The sequence below is a fragment of the Culicoides brevitarsis genome, chromosome 3 (genome assembly GCF_036172545.1).
Source record: "Culicoides brevitarsis isolate CSIRO-B50_1 chromosome 3, AGI_CSIRO_Cbre_v1, whole genome shotgun sequence".
In the NCBI taxonomy this organism is placed as follows: Eukaryota; Metazoa; Arthropoda; class Insecta; order Diptera; family Ceratopogonidae; genus Culicoides; species Culicoides brevitarsis.
Window position 1 is genome coordinate 31,880,289 of NC_087087.1, and position 23,733 is coordinate 31,904,021.

The window sequence follows — 23,733 nt, forward strand, 5'->3', positions numbered from 1 at the left end:
CACGTACGTTGGGGAAGAAAAAGGTGTTTTTAACGCACACATAGATACAACTCACGGCAAGAGACCAGAGCAGAGTAGAGTAGAGTAGAAAATCGTTCACATCTTGTGTGGCAGTTGGAAGAGTAGCATCGCATCTCGAACTGTCTCTTCGGACACGAAAAAAATATATTTTATTTTTATTGATTTTATAATTTGTACAACGACTTTACATGTGAAACACTTAGAAAAAAAAATTTGTGAACAAAAAAAAATACTTATGATAAAAATTGTGTGCCTTCATCTACTCATCAATGGAAAAAATTAAAAAATAAATTTAAAAAAAAATAAAAAAAAAACATCGAAAAAATACAAAAATTGTGCAATTCTGAGGAAAAAAATTAAATAAGAAAAAAAAATAATTTAAAGAAAAAAGTGAATCATCATCATCATCAATAACAACTTTAAGCTATTTATTGATACATCATATAGAATATAATAATAAAAGGTAAGAAATTTTATCATTTTATTTCGTAGAGTCGTGGATTTTGTTGTTTTTCGATACATTTTATAGACATATCAATTGATAAGAAAAGTCCAGATAACAACAAGAAATTTTGTGATTTACTTTTCTATGTGCTCTTGCATTTGTTGAAGTTTTAAACTTATCAATTTTAATTGTTAAAAAAATCTTTTGTGGGATTTTTGCGCAAGTTAATAAGATAAATAAATTTTCAGAATTTAAATTTTATCATTTTGATGGAAAAATAATTGTTTGGGATTTATTTTAAAGAATTTTAATGAAAATATATTTTTTTAGAAAATTATTTATTTAAATTTTTTAAGTAAAATCAAATTTAAAATAAATTTTTATTGAAATTATTTTTGGTTAAATTTTTTATTGAATTAATTTTCAATTAAATTAAAATAAATTTTAATTTTTTTTTAAATTTTAATTAATTTTTTAGTAAATTTTAATTATTTTTTTTAAATATTAGGTAATTAATTTTTTAAAAAATTTTTCATTAAAATAATTTGCAATTATTTTTTGAGTAAAAAATTCATGATTTTAAATTATTTTAAAAATAATAATTTTGCAATTATTTTTCAAAATTTTAAAAAATATTAAAAATTAAATTATTATTATTAAAAAAAATATTTTAAAATAATTAATTAATTTAAAAAAATAAAAAAAATTAAATTAAAAAACTAAAAAATTTAAATCAAATAAATTCAAATTTAAATAAATTATTTAAAAATAAATCCTTCAACTTATTTTTTTTTTAAATTAATCAAATAATTTTTTTACAAATATTTCGCAATAATTTCTTGTTAAAACAAAATACTTCAAATTAACTAATAATTAATAATTGATCAGAAACTTGCAAAAAACAACAAAATATTAATTACACAGTCCTAATTATTCGTTCGAATGTACCTACCTAAGTATGTTAGAATGCACACATTTGTTTGCATATAACGCGATATTTTTATGTGTAATCACAAATGGTAAGGTGAAACTTTGCTAAACACAACACTGCCAATCGTACCTTCATATTGCACATCGACACGTTAGAAAAAAAAACATTGAAATTAAATAATATCTGAATGGATTCCGTTAACACTTTGCTAATTTTTTCGCGATGATGGATTGACTTGATCAGAAATTCATTGAACTAGAAAAAAAAAACTTGGTGAAATTTTTTTTTTCGTGCAATGATTCTCGCGAAAACCAACCTTGGATTCGTTGCAAATAATCGCATCGCAATGATGTGTGTTAATTATTAACCCCCCTTTGCTGGTTACATGAGTGATTGGATATACGCAGCAGCGGCAACGACATTGATACGTGACTACATTTGCTTCGGAAATTATTGAAAAAACGAGTTCAATTGTATTCAGTTTTTGTGAACGAGCAAAGCGAGACATGATTGCACAAATGTTTGATAAGAGATTATCATCTTGTGGTTGTCGATCAAAGTTGTTTGTTTTTCTCAATACTCGCACACACACGAAATCAATTGGAATTTCATCATCATGATCATCATCATTTATTTGTACGTTTGACAAAGTAAACGATTGTGATTAGTGTCGCGTAGCTATCTATCGAAATGATTTTTTTTTTGTATATTTAGTACTTAGCACGGTTGTCGTGTCATTGTATCTGTATCGAGAGGCAGATAAGAGAATGTTCTGTTCACAAAGATGGAGGCCGTAACACAAAATGTTATTGATACTTGATCGAATGATTTTTCTTTCGGAAATTCTGGATTTGAAGTTTATGAAATCTCATGATTTCCGAGAAAAATCATTCGATCAATAACATTTTGTGTTAATAAAGACCTCGTTGGGAGCACAAAAGATCCATTTGGCGTCGAATCCAGCGATACGAGGATCATACCCTGAAAATGACAGATCACATAGTGCCCTCTACTGATCTTAACAAAAACCTAATGGAACAAAATGGCTTCCTTTTTAAGGCATTGGCAAAATAAAATAATCGGACTTTTCATAGAAAATTCTTCCAAATTTTAATTTTTTCTATTCCTTCTAAATAAATAAAATTTGGAAAAATTTCCTTTGAAAAATTCAAAAGACTCCTCGAATACAATGCCTTAAAAAGAAGCCATTCCATTTCATTGGGTTATTTACGTTTGTTAAGATCAGTAAAAGAGGTTATGTGATCTGTCAGGTTTGATTCTCGTATCAACACAGTAGAGGGCGCTGTGTGATCAGCAATTTGATCCTGATTTAAATGGGCATATTTTGTAACCTCATACAAAATATGCCCATCTAAGAGGATCAAATTGCTGAAGCCTGTCCTTTACCAATGAAAACTTATTTTGAAGCTCTTAAGCTTTGAAAAGTATCCAGAGAAGTTGATCAATTGATCGTCAAACTACCGTTACGAGATATCTTCAAAATTTTTGGTAGTCCGGATATCACTCTATGCGAAAGAAAGTTTCGCGCGCACGCGTAACTAACTAAACAGGAACCGCATACGTGATTTTTATATCTCCTCTTCTTCACTTAGGTAAACTTCAATTAGACGATGGATCGAATAATTTCACGATCAAAATTTTGTTTATTTTTTTTGTCGATGATTTGATTTGCATATGCTGATGAACCGTTAACCACGTTGAGTACTTATAGTTAGAAAGTTTAATTCATAAATATTTGGCGACGAGGAAATTTCAACTGGGAGGGGCTTCGATTTGATTCGATCTGCTAACGACGTGCTTTAAAGGTGACAAAAAAGTTGCTGGAATTTGAATACAATGAATTGAGGTTAAAATTTAATCTACTTTTGCATATTTATTGTTTATTATTATTATCATTTTTATTTTATTCTGAGGAAAAATAAAAATGATAATAATTAAAAGTTACCTGAACAGGCTTGGAATTGAATTACGATGCTTTTGAGGTTAGACATGTCAATTGTCGAGGATTTCTAAAAGTTTCAAGAGCTTCGGGTTTCACTTGTCCTTTGAAGTTTTTTTTGTTCAAGTCCATTTCGGGCAACAAAGGGTTAATTTACTCATATTTATTTATTTGTTTATTATTGCAAAGTTAAGTTAAGCAACCTCAATCGTTCGAATTTTATTGTTTTGTCACTTTTTTTGCTTATTAATATTCATAAAAAAAAATTTTTTTTCCATACGACACATGGAACCGTAGGCAGGTACATAGAGACAGATGTCTCCAATAATTATTACTTTGTTCATTTATCGGAAAGAAGAAACAGAAGAAGCACCTTTTGACACCGAGAACAAAAAAAAAGACAATAATGGATAATTATTATTACTTTTGTTTTATGCAAATGCTTCAGGTACGAAAGTCGCTCATGCGCCAATGTCTCGTCGCCTCAAGATGTGAAAAAAAAGGAGTCTAGACACGAGATGAAGACGAATTTGACGAATCATTAATTCTCTCGTGTCGTAAACCCTGAATGAACTGAAACTCTTGATGGTCATCGTTTTTACAGCACCTTCGACCTTTCAAATTAAAAACGGACATGCACACACTTAACATGCGTAATAACGCATTAAAGTTGTAATTTTGCCCTTTTTTTCATGAATAATCTCTCGGCATTCCCCTAGACATTTAAATCTCTCTTCAAATTTATCACGAGCAAGGGTTGCAAGGGACAAGAGATTAAAAAATTTGAATTTTTTGATTCAATTGATTAATGTTCCTGAGAAAAAAAATTTTTTTCTTCAAGCTTCGATCTTAAAAAGATGACAAATCATCATAAAAGGCATTTAAGTCGCGCATTTATTACACAATCGAAGCGCATTTCTTTTGTCTTAACCCAGTCTCTCACTCAAGTCATATCGAGCGAGAAAACAATGGAGCAAGTTGCCAAGTTCGCATACGCGAGAAATGTATTGTGTTTAGTTCAGTAAGTGTGCACACGTGCTAACTTTAATTTGGTGAAATGTCAGAAATTTTTTTTCTGTAGAAAATGTTCAAGATTTTTATCGAGCAAAAATCGAAAGTCTTTTATCTACAATCATCCAAATGTTCAACAGAAAATTTTAAAATTTTATTCTTAGAGTTTTTTTAAATTTTATTTAAAATTAAAATTAATTTTTTTGATCAATAAATTAATAAAAAAAATATTTTTTTAATTTAAAATTTTTTAAAAATTTAAAAAAAAAATAAAAATTTAAAGCTTCTATATATTTTTAAAATTCTAAAATTAAATGAAAATTAGTTTTTCAAGACAACATATATACATTATTTTTTTTATTAAAATTATTTTTTTTTTTAATTTTTTATTAAAAAAATTAAATTCAAATTTTTTAAATTTATTTTTATTATTTTTTTTTTCAATTAAAATTTTTAAAAAAATTCAAGAAAGTAAAAATTTTTGTGATAAATTGATTGGTTTTTTAATTTGAGAATTTTTAAACAAATTTTATAAATAAAAAAAATAATTTAAATTTAATTTAATTAAATTAGTTTTTTAATTAATGACAAAAATTAATATTACATTTTAAAATTAAAATTAAAAAAAAATATTTTTTTATATTCACAAAAAATTTATTAATTAAAAAATTAAAAAAAAAATAAAAGCTATAATTTTTTTTCCAATTCTGAGATTTAATAAAAATTAATTTTTTAATAAATTATTTAATCACAAAAAAATAATATTTTTAATTTTTGTAAAATTTAAATTAAAAAAAAAATAAATAAATATCCACAAATATAATTTTTATATTAATGAAAAAATTGAAAAAAAAAATTGTTTTAACTGTTAAAATTTTTAAAAATTATGAGATTTAATGAAAACTATTTTTTTAAATAATTTACAAAAAAATTTAAAAAATTTTCTAATTTATTGAAAATGATTTTTTAATTAAAAATTCACAAAAACTTCATAAAAAAGCAAGTTATCTCACAAGAACTTTTATTTTTTTTTAAATTAAGATTGAATTAAAAAATTAATATTTTTTTAAATAATAAAAAATTATTTTTTTCGATTTTAAATAAAAAATTTCATAAAATTTATATTTTTTTTAAATTTGTCAAAAATTTTTAAAAATTTGCAAAAAAATTAAAAATTAAAAAAATTTCATCTTTCAACTAATAAAAAAAAATCGTCATCAAAGCCATTAATATACCTTCACTATCAACGAAAAATCGTTAAAATGCATTATCATTGAACACAATGCTATTACGCATCATTTTAATGCTTGCCCAGTCACTCTACCTTCCATTTTTTTCGAACATATTCCGCGTGCGATGAGAATTCTTCCATGTTTCATGATACCAACTAAAATAAAATAAAAGTAAAAACCTATGAATTTGAAAATAAAAGCGAGAAATGACTCATTATTTTTTTTTCCTCTCTATAGACATCATCTCTCATTCACTCTCTAGCTTGAAGTTTGTAGCAAAACGAGCAAAAGCCATAAATTTACTGCAGAGCCATCCATGTGGGTATCAAATGATTTGAGATAAATACTCGTCGCTCCGTACAAAACGTGAAAATCTTGCGCGCGCGCATCGAAACGTAACCAAATCATTTTTTTCTGCTTCTTCTTCTCTTCTTCTTTTAGTTTTATTTTTTTTTGTGTATTTCGATAATGGCAGTAAGCTTGTCACGAATTGAAGGCGGTTATAAATGATTTTTCGAGAATCTTCCCATCTCTTGGTTTCCTGTCTGTCCAGACAAGATTATGCTAATGAACCATCATCATCATCATCAGCAGCACCAACGACAAAGAAGAAGGCAAAAAATGCAAATGCTGCTGCTCGATTGTCTCCTCGACAAGAAAGACAGGCAAATGAGGAATTTTGTTCGTAAAAGACGAGAGAAGAAGAAGAAAAGAATGGCGTCTGATGAATAAATCATCACGTTTTTCATGTTTTTTTGTTCTTTTTTTTGAATAAATGACCGTGAGAGAGCGATCGTCGTTCGTCATTGTTGTTATATGAGACAAACTTGTCAAATATAAATAAAATACGCGAGGACTTGTGGAGGTTTTGTTGTTGTTGATACTTTTTTCCGTACCTCGTATGCTTTTGTTGTCACACTCATACACCGAGTTATCGATTAAATAAGTAGCTTTACGACGACAACAACTCCATACATGGCATTTCGAGTCGCTGGCATGTGACATGCTGGTTTCATCTTTTTTTTTCTTTTTTTTTTCATCACAACAATGAAATAATTTCAAGACACGCCATTAACACCTTCTTTCATCATCTCGTCACTAAACCCGGATAATTTTTTCGAATTTAGAGGATTAAGCGATAGAAATAAAAGAGAACCACCCACCAAAGTTCCCATACGACACACAGCAAACGAGTCACTCATTTCTCTGATCAATGAACGGAGAACGAAGATTTTGCCTGTTTTGCATCTCTTTCTATAATCTCCATTTTGTGTGGCGGAACTGTACGGGCTGTATGGCGTGTGTGGTAGCGTACGGGCGCAATGATGACTACTGAGAAAGAAGAAAATAATCAATGGGAAGAGAAGCGCTTTTTTCTGTCCTTTTATTATTACGGCGTTTTTGCTGTCCAATCAAAAGGGAAGATCTTAATTGGATTATTTTCGTAATTCTCGTGACTTGACAAGTCTTCCTTGTATTTTTTTTCTTAAACTATTATTTTTTACTGAAATTTTTTAAAGAAAATTATTTTGAATGATTTTGTCAAAGAAATTAAAAATATTTATTTCAAGGTCATTTTGAGCTATTTTTGGATAAAATAAATTAAAAAATGTTCAAAATTTTATATTTTAATGGACATTTTTTTTTATTTGTAAAAATTACTAAATGAACTATTTTTTCTCAATTTTCTTTTATTTTTTAAAATTAAAGTTAAAAATTAAATTTTAATAAACAACAAATATTTCATATGATAAATATTAGAATTAAAATTCAAATTTGAAGAAAAGTAAAAAATTTTTTTATTACTTTTTTAGTCAAATTTCATTCAATAACTGAATGTAAATTTTAAAAACTATTAAAAATATTAAATTATTTGAAGATAATAAAAATATTTAAAGTTAAAATTGTCTAAAATAATTTAAAAAATGTTTTTTAAATATCTTAAAAATTAAAAAAATTATCCAAAAATATTTTTTTAATTAAAAAATATCAAATTCTGCTCAAAAATTCAATTATATGAAAATTAATTCAATAATTTCTTAAATAAAAAAATAAAAATTAATTATTTAGTTTAAAAAAAATTATTAAAAATTAATTATTTAATTGAAAAAATTAAAAAAAAAAATAATTCTTTTATAAATAAAAAAAATAATATAAAATTTTCTTTAATTAAAAAAAAATAATTTTTATATTTTTTATTCTTTTCAATGAATATTTTAATAAAAGAATTTATTTTAAAGAATAAAAAATAAAAAAAAAAATATATTTTTCTAAATTCTTAAAAAAACAAAATTCTCTAAAAAAAATTTTTAAAAAAATCTTAAATTTTTGTCTAAAAAGATAAAATTCTTCTGAATTTTTAATCCAAATTTATTTTTTTAATTTTTTTTATTCAAAAATAGTTTTAAAAGAATTTTGTAAATATTTTTTCTTTAAAATTAATTTTTTACGTTTTTTTTATTATTAAAGAATTAATTTATAATATTTTTAATTATTTTATTTAATTAAATAATTAATTTTTAAATATTTTTTTTTTAAATAAATAACTTTTTTTTAATTATTTTTTTTTATTTTCACCAAAATAATTAAATTTTCCCATAATTTCACTTAAAATGGCTTCTAAGCTTCTTTTTTCGTCTCCCTCGATGAAATTTACCAAAAAAACTACCCCTAAAAAAATAAATAAAATAAAAAAAGGTCAAAGGCCGATCTTTGTTACTCACCGAAACAAAAATAACAACCAGAAAACGAATATCGAATTGGTATATAATTACATTTCCGCTATATATTTAATATATTATCCTGTTAAATTTTTCACCTGCTCATTCTTGTCAGGTTGAACCAGTAGAAGGACATATGTTAAAAAATGATACAATTCTCGTCACATTTTTATCGATGCAACTTTTAAATCCCCTTTTATTATTTTTTTTTTATTTTTTATTGTCCGCGTGCGGTTCAGATGATCAGGTGAAAAAAAAAAAGTAAAAATAATTTTTTTTTGTAGGTTTTCTTTTGAAATACAAGAAAATAGTATCTGAAACATGTGCGACACACGAGTTTTTAGTAACATGAGCAATAATAATAGGATTTTCCCTCAGATATTTTCAAACCAGGTGCATGTACTTTACTCTTTTTTTTTTTTCATTTTTTGAGATAAAAGATATGAAAATTCATTTCCTGCCATGTTTCGCAGTTGTCAGAGAGACGAGCGAGGGTGAAACCTCTCAATATCGTCGACGTACGAGGCAATAAACCTTAAAATAGCTCCCTCTCCATTCATCCTCGTATGTAAATTTCGACTTGGCACAAACATGGAACGAAAGAAAAAACAGAAAAAGAAGAAGTAAAGCAGTAAAAAATCGTCTTACGTTTATATTTGATGAGAAATATCGACCGTCTCCCCCTTTTTTCTTGTGTTTTTCCTTTCACGTGCAGAAGACAACCAACTCTTCGGAGATGTTTGAACCACCTGCCCCCGCCCCCCATCCCCCTTTCCATCAAATTGAACCGGAATTGTATCATTTTTTATTCATGCACGTCGCGCCATACAACCTCGCCGCGTACTGCAAATGCACGAAAGAAGACAAGAAAAATCATTTTAGCGTTATTACGCTCGTCGTTCACTTTAGGAATAAATTCTAGGTATTTTTTTGTTCGTTCGGTCGTAACGCGAAAATAAACGTACAGCGAAGCCCTAACGGGGGTGTTTGTCGCGTCGTCGTGTGTGTGGTGACCTAACTAGTCGCCATGACTACAAATCAATAGATTAAAACACGAAAAACTGAGAGTTTTTTTCTGTTCTCTGTGCCGTTCATCCAACGTACATACGACAAGTAGCGGCGTTGTAGGCATCAGCTCACTGTCCTCCATTTTCTTGACGCAGAATCAAAAGGGATCTTCACCTGTACAGTTCGGTTTATACACATTTTTGTCTCCGTGTCTTGTTTTTTCATGTTGTTATTTTTTTTTTGTGAGTAGAAAAATAAAATTTCGTGTTTCGAGATATTTTTTGTGTTTTTCGAGATTCAGTTGAGATTCGTTCGCGACGATGCGATGAAATATTTTTATCTGGAAAAGAGAAATAAAAATAAAAAATAAGTGAACATTGCATGCATGAATAATTTCGAGTGCATGAGAAAAATAAAAATATATATCTTGTCGAGACGAGACGAGCGGAGGAGGACAAAAAGGTATGAACAAAAAATTTTATTATTTAAAAAAAAATAAATAAAAATTTTTTCGAGTTATGGTCCAAGAGACACGCTCGAGAAGGGATCGATTCTCTTCTTTCTCTCCATCTTCTTTAATTTTTTGTGTTTTTTTTTCATTAAATTGAGAAATTCTAATTTTTTAATTTTTTTTTAAATTTATTTATTTTTTTTTTAAATAAAAATACCTAAAGTAAATAAATAATTTTTTTTTTATTTTAAATATTAAAATAATTTTTAATTAATTTTTAAAAAATATTTTTAAAAAAATTAAATAATAATAAATTTAATTTTTAATTTTTTTTTCTTTTATTTTAATTAAATTTTTAAAAAAATTTTTAAATTCATTTTTAATTTTTATTGAAATATATTTGAAATTTTTATTCAAAAAAAATTTTAATATTGATGCAAGAATTCATTTTTTTTTCTAAAAATTATTTAAAATATTGAAAAATTTTATTATTTTTAAATAAGAAATTATTTAATTCTTCAATTTTTATCTAATTTTTGTTTATTATTTTTTTTTCATTTTATTCATATTTTCTGAAATTAAGAAATTCTTAATTTTTCAATTTTCTTTTTATTTAATTTTTAATAAAAAAAAAATATTTAATTCGAAAAAATAATAAAATAAATGAAAAAAATATTTTTTATAAAATTAATTAATTTATTTATTTATTTAAAATTTAAATTAATTTTTAAAATTATTTTTTTTTTATTTTGTATTTCAAAATATTTTTAAAAATTATTTTCAATTTTTTATTTAATTTTTTTTTTAAACTTATGATTCAAAAAAAAAATTAAAATACCAGAAATTGAGTCACTTCCGATGACAAATTTGAAATTTTGACGTAAATTCATCGCAGAGATGTTAGCGTCAGAGGACGGAAGTGCTTGAGCCAACAATTCGTGTCATTCACACTTACTTTCGAACATGATTTTTTGTTTGCTCGCTCACAAAGTAAACATTATCGACTCGAAAGATAAGAACTCGCATCAATCCTGAGCACCGGAGCGCAGATCAGATCGTTCAATAACCTCCTCACGATTTTTTTTATCTTTGTTTATTTTTTGAACATTTTTTTTTTTCGAATTTTTATTGATTTGATGTGTGAGTTGAAGAACGTGCAGCTAGCGCGAGAAAAACAGACACACGACGACTGTTTAACTTTTATCTGCTTAGCAACACCCCAAGTTTTTTTCCTCTACGGAAAAATTTTTGATTGTCTTGTGTGCCTTTTTTGTGTGCTCGAGGAAATTTTTCCGTATCATCATCCATTTTGTTAGAAAATTTCTCGCGTATCACCCCAAAAATACGGCGAAAAAAAAAGCAATAAACACATAAAATTATCGCAGGATTTTCTGCTTTTTTATGATACCAAACAACTTTTGTGTGTGTTTCGGATCGGAAAGGCAAAGAAATAGGCAGCTGTCATGTGCATGTTGCGTTAAATTTACATATAAATACATAAGCTAGCTATCATTCGGGGAGATTTCTGACTCACGTACGGCACTTGATAAATAAAGATTGTCTGCGTTGTACATAAATCGTGAGCAAACACAGAAAAAATAACGATTGCGTGACTACTTGGACTAGAAAAAGAGATAAAATATTTTTTTTTTTGCATTAAATCGCAATTTCCAAGGGGAAAAAGGATGAAAAATCCTTCATTTTATCCAAAGGGAGCCGATTATCCAATCCCGTTCATGCAAATTTTTCAAAAAATTCCCTCCCTGATTTAAATTATCTCGAAAAAGCAATCTCTGCCAAATGTTATCATCAAAAATTTCCACGAATCACCATTTCGAACAAATCAGAGGAACAGAAAAAAATAATTCCCCCTAACAAAACACCCTCTCACACTCTTTCTCGCTGTTTTGCTTCAATCTATCTTGCGTCGTTGACGTTCCTCGTATACATCTGTCTCTAACGCCGCATTTGCCACCCCATCCGTTGTACGTTGCCTGAAATTAAGGGAAAATTCATGCTCTGATGCCTGCTCGTCTATTTCTCTATACAGTTTTTTATGGACTTTTTTTTGTTGTAGCAAAAACGTCTGTTTTGTGTCTTGCTGATTTGTTGCCAGGGAAACCATATAAAAGCTGTTTTGTGAGCAAATCCATGCATTGGGGGATTTGATGGTACCTACGACGCCAGTCAGCTAGCTACACGGGATTGTGCGAAAGTGTGTATGGAGAGACATAAAAGTCATCATTGAGGGAGTGAGGTGACAGGGGCGTTGATATCTGAAAATTTGAAGAAAAAATTATGAAAATTTATTTTTTTTTTAAGTTTTGGAGAAAATTGAAATTTTAAATCAAATTAATTTTTTCCAAAAAAAAATGTTTTTTATAAAAAATTTAATTTTTTTCTTAAAATTTTAAGTTTCTTTTAAAAATTTCTAAATTTTGTCTAAAAATTTTTAAAAATTCCTTCAATAAAAATTTTATTTCTAAAATTTTTTTTTAATATTTTTTCTTTTTCAAAAAAAAAAAAAAAAAAATACTATAAAATTTATTAATTTCTTATAAATAATTTTTTTTTCTAAAAATTAAAGAGGATAGTAATTTTTTATTTTAATTTATTAAATTTTTCTTCATGAAATATTTTATTATTATTTTTAACCATTTTTCATATAAAAAATTTTTTAAGTTTTAAAATAATTTTAAATCTTAATTTTTTTATGTTTTTAAAATTTAACAATTTTTACAAATTAATTTTTATTTTAAATTATTTAAATAATTTTTTAATTAAAAAAAATAAAAAAAAAATAAAAAAAGGAAAAAATTGAAATTTTTTTTTTTTAAATATTTGAGGGTCTTAATTTAATGAAAATTTTGAAAAAAATAAAAATTTTCCTTTTAGGTAAATTTTTTTTCTTAAATTTTTCTTTATATATTTTTTTTAAAAAAATATTTTTTTTTTAAATTTTTTCTAAAAATTAAAATTTTTTTTATAAATTTTAAAAATTTTCTTAATTTTTTTTTAATTTAAAAATGTAATTTTTATTATTTTTTTTAAATTTACAATTTTTATTATTTATTTATTATCTAAAAAATTTAATTTTTTAATTTTAAAAATAATTTTTTAGGTTTAAAAAAATTTTTAAAAAATTAATTTTTTTTTCAAATATTTTATTTTATTTTTAATTAATTTTTAAAAATTTCAAAATTTATTTTTTTTTAAATTTATTATTTGTTTCAAAAATTATTTTTAAAAAAAAATATTAATATAAATCAAAATATTCATTAATTTAATTAAATAAAATTTTTAATCATTTTTTTTTTAATTTTCACAAAAATCCTTAAAGCTACATCCCTGACGAGGCAAAATTTTCCATTTTGGGTGGTTTTATTTTTTTTTTGCTTGGTTTGAATTCATCGGATACCTACTGAATGATATTCCTCGAGAGACACTTACGTAACGTGAAATTCTTCAATTTTTTTTTCGCATAAACGAGATATTTTGTCTACAAGTCGTCGCATCGGCGCTGCTTGGAAATTGTTCACATGCAAAACTAAAACGAGAGAGAGAGATGATTATATTTCATTTTATTTTATTATATTATGATTACGGCAAATGTACGAACAAAATTCCCCGCAAACACACGAGAAAACTAATATTATTATTATTTTATTGTCATTAAGCAGAAAATGAGCCGTACGTCGGTCGGGTTATTTGAAAGAATTTTTAAACAAATATTTAACTTGAATAACAATATAAAACAATCACGAAGAAAACATCATCATCATCGCATCTCGCATTGTCTATGATAATGACTGAGTGTGCATGTGATTGTCATACTAAGCAGCGAGAGATAAACGGAGATGAAATGATGAATCAGTTAAAGTTTTTTTTTTTTTTTGGTTATCTCGACGACGCGACACGACACACGAGAAACATGATATGAGTATTTAAATAAACAAATTTCAGATCTGGGAATGTAGCTGCGACGTTTTCGGATTTGATTGAGTAAATAAAGAGAAATTTTTATTTCTGTGACTTTTTTTTTTGTTCGATGTTGATGTGATGTAGCGGAAGTGGAAAAATTGACATGAATACTAATTGAAGCGCTAGAAATGTTTCTTAGAATTATTTTTTGTTTTTGGGGATTAGGAATCGATTTGATGGTCCTGAATTTGATATTTTCATTAAAAACATTTTTTTTTAATATTTTAACAAAATTTTGGCATTTTTCGAAAATATTTTTTTTTTAATTTCTATTGAAATTTATATTTTTTTGAATTATAATAAATTTCCTTAAATGGTCGAATATTCAAAAATTATAAAAAAAAAATTATTAAAAATTCAAAATTTAATTTTAAAAAAATTTTTTAAAAATCATTTTTCATGAAAATTACCATTTTGTGATTTTTTTAAAGAAATATTAATTTTTGAATATTATTTTTTTTTTATTTTTAAATTTTTTTCGAAAGTTTAAATGTTGAACTCATAATAATATTCAAGATTTGAATAAAAAAATATTAAAAAATTTAAAATAAAATTTGATATTATTTTGAAATCAATCGAAATCAGTGAATTAAATTAAATAAAAATTAAATTAAATTAAAAATAATATAAATAAATGATTAAAATAATAATAATTTTATAATATGAAAGAAAAATAAAATATTAAAATTTAATGAATTTTATTTAATTAGTTATTGAATTAAATCGTTTAATTTTAATATTTTATTTTTTCTTTAAATATATTTTAAAATTATTTTCAATTTATTTTTTTTTTAATTTAATTTAATTCACTGATTTTCGATTGATTTCAAAGTAAATTAATTTTATTATTTAATTTTTTTTATTCAAATCTTAAATATTATTATGAGTTCATTTTAAAAAAATCACACAATGGAACTTTTCATAAAAAAATTTAATTTTTTTTAATAAATTTAAAAAATTAATAAAAAAATATGAATGTAAAAATTAATTTTAGAGAGTCAATTAAAATTTAATTAATTTTTAAATTAATTATTTTTTTTATAAATTTTAATTTTAATTAATTAATTTAATTAATTTTTATTTAAGAAATAATTTATTTAAAATTAAATTGAAAAAAAAATATAATTTAACAATTTTTTTTTTTTTGACAAGATAAAGAACAAAAATATAATTTCAAGAAACGTAAAAAAAATCTTAGCATGCCATGACTCAACCGTCATTCCAAAAAAAACATTTTCTTGATAAATCATATAAAATCGTATAATCTGCTTTATCAAAAAATAAAGTGCAAACAAACATCGATAAATCATCAATATTCATCAAATAAAGACACATTGCTCATCATTTTCATCAAAAAAAGGTGTTTTTGAACGAATTACATTAACAGCTCCGACTCTGACACAAATAAATACACAACATCGACAAAAAATAGGAAAACAAAGATAAAACCGGGCAAAATGTGTTAAATGTTATCTCGTTAGTTTACCGACGAGGAAAAGGTGTGCCATTTATTGAGTCTCTCTGTACCACAAACAAACGAAAAAAAAAATATAAAAAACGCATGAAGGAAAGTCAGATAGATAGAGAGATAGATGGGTAGATAACTAGGGAGAGCATCGTGCACACAGCCTTACACAAATATAATAAACGATTGATCATTTACCAAGCCATTCGTTCCGTGTTTACCTTTCGAACGAACGCGGCGTGATCTAATTTCGTGAACGAGATAAATATTTGGCGGAATAAACGCTGATTCACTCCTTATCACACGACGACGAACAACAACGAAAAAAGTCAATTTCGTTGATTATTGGAATAAAAGTGGTTTTTATGCGTCCCTAAAGAAATTTGATGTAATCGGGGGATGAAATAAAAAAAACTTTTGTTTCTCTCTGCTGATGCCTGAAAGATAATTGGGTGCGGCTTTTTTCCCAAACATGCGATTCTTCCCTCTATTTTACATTTTATTTTAATATTTCACCAAAGTAATCATCCTAATTGAATTTTTTTTTTCGTTTTTTTCTCATTCCAGAAGATGGATCTGAAAGTCGAACGACCCGCCTCAGTTAACTCAGACTCATCTGTGGAGCCAATGGAGACCAGTTCATCCGACAACAACAAACCAAATTCCTCGCTGGCGGTGAAAACGAGCGGAAACGAGTCCGACAACGGCGAATCTGACGTCGAGGTTTATCAGCAAAGCAGCAAAAAGCCAGAAATGACGCCAAATCGACGCAAAAATGTGCGATTGTGTGTCGATGATATCCTAAAAAGGTTCATGCCAAGCTCAAATTCGAACAATAGTCATAAGAGTAGCAGCATAAGTTTTCACAAGAGCGACAACAACGAAGAAAATACCACGACAACGACGGCGAACGAGGAAGAGCTCAATGCTTCGGGAAATAATAATTCCACGGAGAAAACCATGAAATATGTGTGTCCCATTTGTGACGTCATTTCGACGACACCACACGATTTTACCGCACACATTCGCGGACATAACAATGACTCGTCAGATGATAATCAAAATTATACGTGTCGGATCTGTTCGAAGGTGAGTCAAAATTATTTTGTTTTTGTGAGGGTTTCATTTTTTGTTCTATTTGAAAAGTCAAAAATTGAAAAGAAAAAAATTGAATAAAAAAAATTTATTTAAATTATTTTAAACTTTTTTTCGTAATGTTTTTCATATTAAAAATTTTTTAAAAAAGTTAAAATAAAAAATTTTATTGAAACTTTAAAATTAAAATATCTTAATATAAAAATATTTTAAAAAATATTAATGGAAAAATTTTAAATCAGAACTTTTCATGTAAAAAAATTAAAATTTTTCAAAAATTTATTTTTTCTATTCAAAAATTTAAAAAATAAATTTAATTTAATTATTTTTAAATAATTTTATTTTTTTATATTTAAAGAAATTTAAAAAAAATCGTTTAAAAATATTAAATTAAAAATTATAATTTTAATTTAAAGAATTTTTTAAACAAATTTAGTTTTGAATTGATTAAAAAATAAAAAAAACATAATTCGCATGTTCTAAATTAAATAATTTTGATATAAAAAATAATTCAATTCAAAACTTAATTTAAATGCTTAAGGAAATGAAAATTTTATTTATTTTTTGAAATTAAATTTTTCCTGAAAATTTTATTTTATTTTTTTATAAAAATGTAATAAAATCATTTTTTTAAAGATTTTAATTATTTTTTCTAAAGATTATTTTTTTTTATAAAAATTATAATTTTTTTCTGATAATTTTTAAATTTCTTTGAAAATTTTTATTTTTTTTTTTTTGTAAAAATTTTCCTTTTTATGTACATTTTTTTTTATTAAATTTTTCTTTACATATTTTTCTTAAAAAAAATATTTTTTTAACCTTCATAATTTTTTTCTAAAAATTAAATTTTTTTCTAAAATTTATTTTATAAATAAAAATAAAAAAAAATTAAATTTGTTTGATGAAAATTAAAAATTAAAATAAATATTTTATTTAAAAAATAAATCTTAATTCAAATATTCCTAATTTTTATTTTTTAATAATTACAAAAATTCATAAAAAAATAAAAGATCATTTTGTGAAAAAAAAAATTATTTTTTTTTTTTAAAAATTTTAAAAAAAAAAAATATTTTGAATATTGATGATTTTTTTTTAAATTCGTGTCATGAAATTTAGACTTTTCAATTAGGGTAATTGACAAAAACTTTAAAATAAATTTGAAAAAGCCCAAAATAGACTTTCAATTAACAAAAAAACGTATTTTTGATAAGATTAGTTCCCAGACAAGATATCAAATTTAAAAATAGCCCGATAAGCGAAACTTTTTTTCAAACAATTTTTTTCTTCTTCTCATTTTAGGTTCTCTCATCCGCTTCATCCCTCGACAGACACGTGTTAGTGCACACCGGCGAACGCCCGTTCAAATGCAAATATTGCCACTTAACCTTTACGACAAACGGCAATATGCATCGCCACATCCGTACCCACAAGCAACACGAACGCGAAACGTACGAAAGTGACGACGGCTCGACAGATTCGTCGCACAGCAGCGCGCACTCGTCCTCAATGAACAACAATAATCACGATTTTAACGGCAGCACGGGCGAAAAACGAAAATCCTCGCACGATGACGAAGCACTAACGGCGAACAAACGGAAATTGAAAACGATCAACAATAACAACAACATCATTAACAACAATAAGCCACAAACTTTCTGCTGTCCCGTTTGCGTTCGCAATGACTTTTCGTCGATGCTCTCGTTGGAGAATCACATGGATAGCGAACATCCCACGATACCCGCGAAATGCCGTCATTGCGAAATTGTCTTCAAAAGTCACAAAGCACTGAATGCACATCGATGCGGCAACAGCATTCACAAGTCGCCCGCGACTCAAGGGTTTAAAGATTTGACTTTTGTCGATTTCTCAAGTGATAAATTCCCGATAATTGCAAAGTCGTTATGTGAAGCGCAACTGAGACAACCAATTTCCAACCAAATTTTCGAATGTTTGAAATGTTCACGAGCTTTCCCCTGCGCGTCGGCCTTGGAAATGCACTCGAAAGATTGTTACGATGACGAAATCGCGACTCCTGTGAAGCGTTCCCGTCAACTCAGCGAAACTTCTGAAGAAGATGCGAAACGCGATGACTTCTTTGCCAACTTGGATCTTCGAAATAAATCAAATGCCATGAGTTTGGGTTCATCTGATGTCCTTTCAACACCTTCCACAGACAAATCGAGTCCCTTTAACTCACCTTTTAACATGTCACGACGCATGATGACCTCATCCCCTGCCTTCGGGCAAAACGATACCAAAGATTTGGCTGACATCCAATCGATTATCAACGTCACGTCATCCAGCGGGGGCTTCTGGAAGCAACTCGATCGCCCAATTTCCACATCAGAAAAGGATTTCGATGCCAAAAATGGCGACGACGAAGAACAACAAGATGCTTTTACCGCCGAATTTCGTAAAATGAAGATGCGCGGCGAGTTCCCATGTCGTCTCTGCACTTCCGTGTTCCCGAATTTGCGTGCTTTGAAGGGACACAATCGCGTGCATTTGAGCGCTGCTGGTCCAGGACCCTATAAATGCAACATGTGTCCGTATCTCATAAACGACAAGGCTGCCTTGATTCGTCACATGCGGAGTCATAATGGAGATCGCCCCTATGAATGCGCGATTTGTAATTATGCTTTTACTACCAAAGCGAATTGTGAGCGTCACTTAAGGAACCGCCACGGGAAAAATACCCGAGATGAGATCAAGCGTTCGATCATTTATCATCCCACGGAAGACTCGAGTTGCGATGATCCGGTGAAAAAAATGCAAATGTTTGTCACTCCGGAGCATAAAAAGTCTCGGGAGACGTCTCGGGATCGAACAACTCCCGTTTCGTCGCATTTGAGGGAGAGTTTGTCGTTTGACATGGCGCCAAAGATCCAAGTTCGCAGTTTGGAGAAGATGATAGAGCCAAGTTCGAGAGATGCTAGTGTCGAAAAGTCATCAAAAGAGACGAAACCGATGGATTTGAGCATGGATGTCTTGGATTTGAGCAAAAAATCGAAAGATATCCCGGATGAAGATGAGCTCGACGAAGATAAACCATCAAATACAGAGTTCCCTGATATGAGTTTCTTCGAAAAAAATCAACAATTGTTGTTTTTGCAGCAACAACTCCTCTCGGAAGCCCTTCCAAAGCTCAATCCAGCTCAATATTTCCAATTGTTATACCGCAATTTTGGTTTTCCATCAGCATTTCCCTTTATGAACAACCCATTGTTCCTGCAAAATTCCTTGTTGAACCCAAATCCCGACCTGAACGACATGAAAAACGCTTTTCCTTCCATCCCGAACCCCATGTCGGGTGGTTCGATGCTCACAAATCCCTTTGCATCGCCTCCCCTGAGCAATAATAGCAGCATCAACTCCGATTCCGGCAGTAAACTCAACGATTCGTTACATGGCAATACCCCATCCGCTGATCCAATTACTCCTGTAAAATTTTTGGATAGCCCAAAGTCGCAATCGAGTCAAATTTCGACGCCTATTAAGCCATCAGGACCTCCGTTGAGTCCGGGACCCGTCAAAATGGTCATCAAAAATGGCGTTTTGATGCCGAAACAGAAACAACGTCGTTATCGCACCGAAAGGCCCTTCGCTTGTGAGCATTGTTCGGCCCGTTTCACACTTCGCTCGAACATGGAACGTCATATTAAGCAACAACATCCCCAATATTGGTCTTCTCGTCAAAAAGGGGGGCATCATTTGATGCGCGGACGAGGCGCGAGCATGAATTCCGCTTCTCCGCTACCTGCAACGCCAACAAATCCGTTAAATTCGTATGGGGCGATACCAGATCAAGTTAAATACGCGATTTTAGCGCAACAGTTGAAGGCAAATAGGGACAATCCGGCAAGTATGATCCTGCAAAATGCATTGTCGCAAGGAAATCATCCGAGTAACAACGATGACGACGAGCCAAAACTCGTAATTGATGAAGAAGATGACGACGAGGAGGATGATGATGTTGAAATTATGTCGCCAGCTGCGAATAAAAGCAAAGAAAGTTCGAACGAAGTAGCGTTGAAGGTGGCTCAAAACATTTTGGAACACGCGAAACGCGTAAATAGCACAAATTCGATGCTCATGTCGTCGTTAAAGGACACAAAAGAGCTCGAGGCACGGTTAAATGCAAATTTTATCATGAAACCCACCCAAAAAACGGACTCTCAACGCGAAAAATTTATCGATTCCGTGCAAAATAACAAAGAGGAAGACTTGGCATCCGTTTCAAAACTCGTCGATAATGCCACAAACGTCATGAGTTTCCGTCGTTTCTTCAACCGATCCACAGATGCGTCGAATGTCGTCGATCAAAGTGACGAAGAAGGTCTTGTCGCGTCAGGAAGTGCCTCTGAAAGCAACAATTCAGGCACTGACGACCCCAATCCCTCAAATATCGAGGGTCAAAAGAAGAAATCCGCTTATAGCATGGCACCAAATCGCGTTTCATGTCCTTATTGTCAACGCATGTTCCCATGGTCAAGCTCGTTGCGACGTCACATTTTGACTCATACGGGTCAAAAACCCTTCAAATGCTCACATTGCCCGCTGTTGTTCACTACAAAGAGCAATTGCGATCGTCATTTGTTGCGAAAACACGGCGACGTTGAGTCAGCAATGTCGGTTCCTGTGCCAATTGACGAGATGCCCGAACCAAAGAAGGAGAGAGTTGCTCCCTTGCCGGGTCATAACAACGAAACAGCAGCGAAAAATGCCCTGCAAACGCAAATGTTGTTGCAAAATTTGACCGCGAACGTGGGAAAAATGCCGCCAAGTAGTGAATTAAATTCCGGATCGGATCTCCCGTTCAAGTGTCACTTGTGCGAATCGTCCTTCGGCGAACGTGGGCAATGTCTCGAACATATCAAGCAGATGCATGAACAGGATTTCAATTTGATCATCAGTAAAGTTAACTTGGAGAGTGAAAGTGAGGTACATACAGCGTCGCCAGATGATGACGAAGGTACTGATGGGAAAGGAAAATATCCGGATTATGCGAATCGGAAGGTAATTTCAATTAAATTTTCATGAAAAAAATATTTTTTAACGATAATTCTTAAAAATTTTAGGTTATTTGCGTTTTTTGCATGCGTCGTTTCTGGTCGACAGAGGATTTGAGACGTCATGTACGAACTCACAGCGGTGAAAGGCCCTTCCAATGCGGAGTTTGTTTGCGACGGTAAGTGTTGAAAGTTAATTTTCTTGAAAAAAAAATTAAATTTAAAATAATTAAAAAAAAAAATAATAAAATTAAAAAAAATAAAAATTTTATTAAATTAATTTTTGTTTTAATTTTTTAATATTTTTTAAAAAATTATTTTTTTTAATTTTTAAACATTTAAAAAAAATTAAATTTATTTTTTTATAAATATTTAAATACTTCGTTTTTTTAATTTTTTAATATAAAAAATTAATTTTTTTATTTTTTTTTAATTTAATTTTTTTAATTTTTTTTTTAATTTATTTTTTTTTAATTTTTTTTAAAATATTTTTTTTAATTTTATTTTTTTATTTAAAAATTTTTTTTTTTTTGAATTTAAATTTATTTTTTTAAATTAATTTTTAATAAATTTAAAAATTATTTTTTCTTTATAAAAATTTAAATGTGTCGTTTTTTTAATTTATAAAAAAATTATTTTTTTTTTTTATTTTTTAATATTTTTTTATTAAATCAAAATTTATTTTTTTTAAATTTTTTTCAAATTTTATTTTAAAAAAAATTTTTTTTTTTGATTTAAAATTTTTTTTTTTTAAGTTTTTAAATTTTTTAATAAATTTAATTTATTTTTTTAATTTAAATTTTTTTATTTAATTATTTTAAAATTTTTTACTAAATGAAAATATTTTTTTTTTTATTTTTTAGATTCACTCTCAAACACAGCATGTTACGTCATCGTAAAAAGCACGCAAAACACGCCGGCAACAACAACAGTACCGGAAACAGTGCCAGCGACATGTCCGACGACGAAGTCACTTCGCCTCCTGCTTCTGTAGCTGCCACAAATGGCAATTCTGCTCAAAATTCTCACAATAAAATCCCCGATTTGATCAGCAAGGACCTCATTTGGAAGCTGGCGATGGCAAAACGCGAACAAAATCACAAAAATGAGGAAAATCACGTGGAAAATGACGCCTCTGACCTCATTGGAAACTTACTCGGGATCAGCGATCGCGGAATTTTAAACAAACTTTTGTCCTCGCCCGATGAGGCGGCAAAATTATTAGGTGTAAGAGGTAATGAATAAGGAAATAACTTAAAAATGTACTTAAAAAATAGTTTTTTTTTGACATGAAAGGACAACAGTATCTCTAGTCAGTCTCTTACTTAATGAAAAAAAAATGTTAGAATAGAAACATCGATCTCCTAGCTACTTTTTATTATACCTTAAACTATAGAAACATTTAGAAACTTACGTGTACGTGCCTGTTTTACTTCAAAAAAATGCCTGAAACAACGAAACGCAACGAGCCTTTCCCCAAAAATCGCCTTTTTCGCACTTTTCTATGCCATTAAGCACTGATATCCATATATTTAATACATTAATATACATCATTATGTATATAATTATATATAATGTTAACGAAAATTTTTAAAAACAAAGCCTTTTAACAACGAACTTATCATTTTTGTACATTACAAAAGAGGCCTTTTAACCAAAGTGGCTTATTAAAACATTGTAGAAGCAAAAATATACAAACATATGAAAAAATATGTAATCAAACATGTACAGTACAACATATATATTACAAATGTTTGTAGAAAAAATACATTTTTTAATACAAAATATTGTAGAAAAAGCATAGAAAAGTTAAAATTCAGATGATCTTCATTAAATATTAAAATCCATAATTCATATTTTGTGTCGTGTGCCATCATATTCGATCAGGATCTCACTTTTTCTATAACATTATGTTATATAACATTTTTTTTTAAATTAAAAAAAGGAATATAAATTAACAAAAATGAGAAAAATATCAAAATTAGATTGTAAGATGATGATGATTTCATAAATATTTAAATATTTAGCCAGAATTGTACCACCATTAATAATATAATATTAATATATAACTTAATATATATATTAAAATAAATTTATAATAATATATTAATAATAATAATTAAATGATGAGCCTTTAAGGTGCACTTAATACTTAAAAAAATAAAATTTAATTATTAAAATAAATATTTATAGTTTTAAGTTTATAAAAATATTCCAATTAAACATATATATTGCACATATTTTATAATAATATAATTATATATTTTAAGTTTTTTGTTAGTTTTTCATGACACCACATAGAGTTTTAAGGTTTTTATTATTTTTGGCTACAGGTTTTCCAAAAAATTAATTTTTTTAATGTTTTAAGAAGGGTATGATTGTTGTTTAGAAATTAAATTAAAAA

General features: G+C 27.7%; 1 protein-coding gene across 1 annotated transcript; it reads left to right on the forward strand.

The window, feature by feature from the left end:
- The first annotated feature begins 119 nt into the window (after positions 1-119).
- LOC134834356 (ras-responsive element-binding protein 1) lies at positions 120-23,214 on the forward strand. Its single transcript, XM_063848991.1, has 5 exons — positions 120-484; positions 15,793-16,314; positions 17,620-21,336; positions 21,399-21,508; positions 22,193-23,214. Exons 2-5 carry the CDS (start codon positions 15,796-15,798, stop codon positions 22,572-22,574), a joined length of 4,728 nt encoding a protein of 1,575 aa, XP_063705061.1. The 5' UTR covers positions 120-484; positions 15,793-15,795; the 3' UTR covers positions 22,575-23,214.
- Positions 23,215-23,733: the final 519 nt, after the last annotated feature.

Coding starts and splice junctions, on each gene's coding strand:
- LOC134834356 (XM_063848991.1), top strand. CDS start 15,796: ATGGATCTGAAAGTCGAACGACCCGCCTCAGTTAACTCAGACTCATCT. Junction 21,337..21,398: donor CGGATTATGCGAATCGGAAG/GTAATTTCAATT, acceptor TAAAAATTTTAG/GTTATTTGCGTTTTTTGCAT. Junction 21,509..22,192: donor TGCGGAGTTTGTTTGCGACG/GTAAGTGTTGAA, acceptor TTTATTTTTTAG/ATTCACTCTCAAACACAGCA.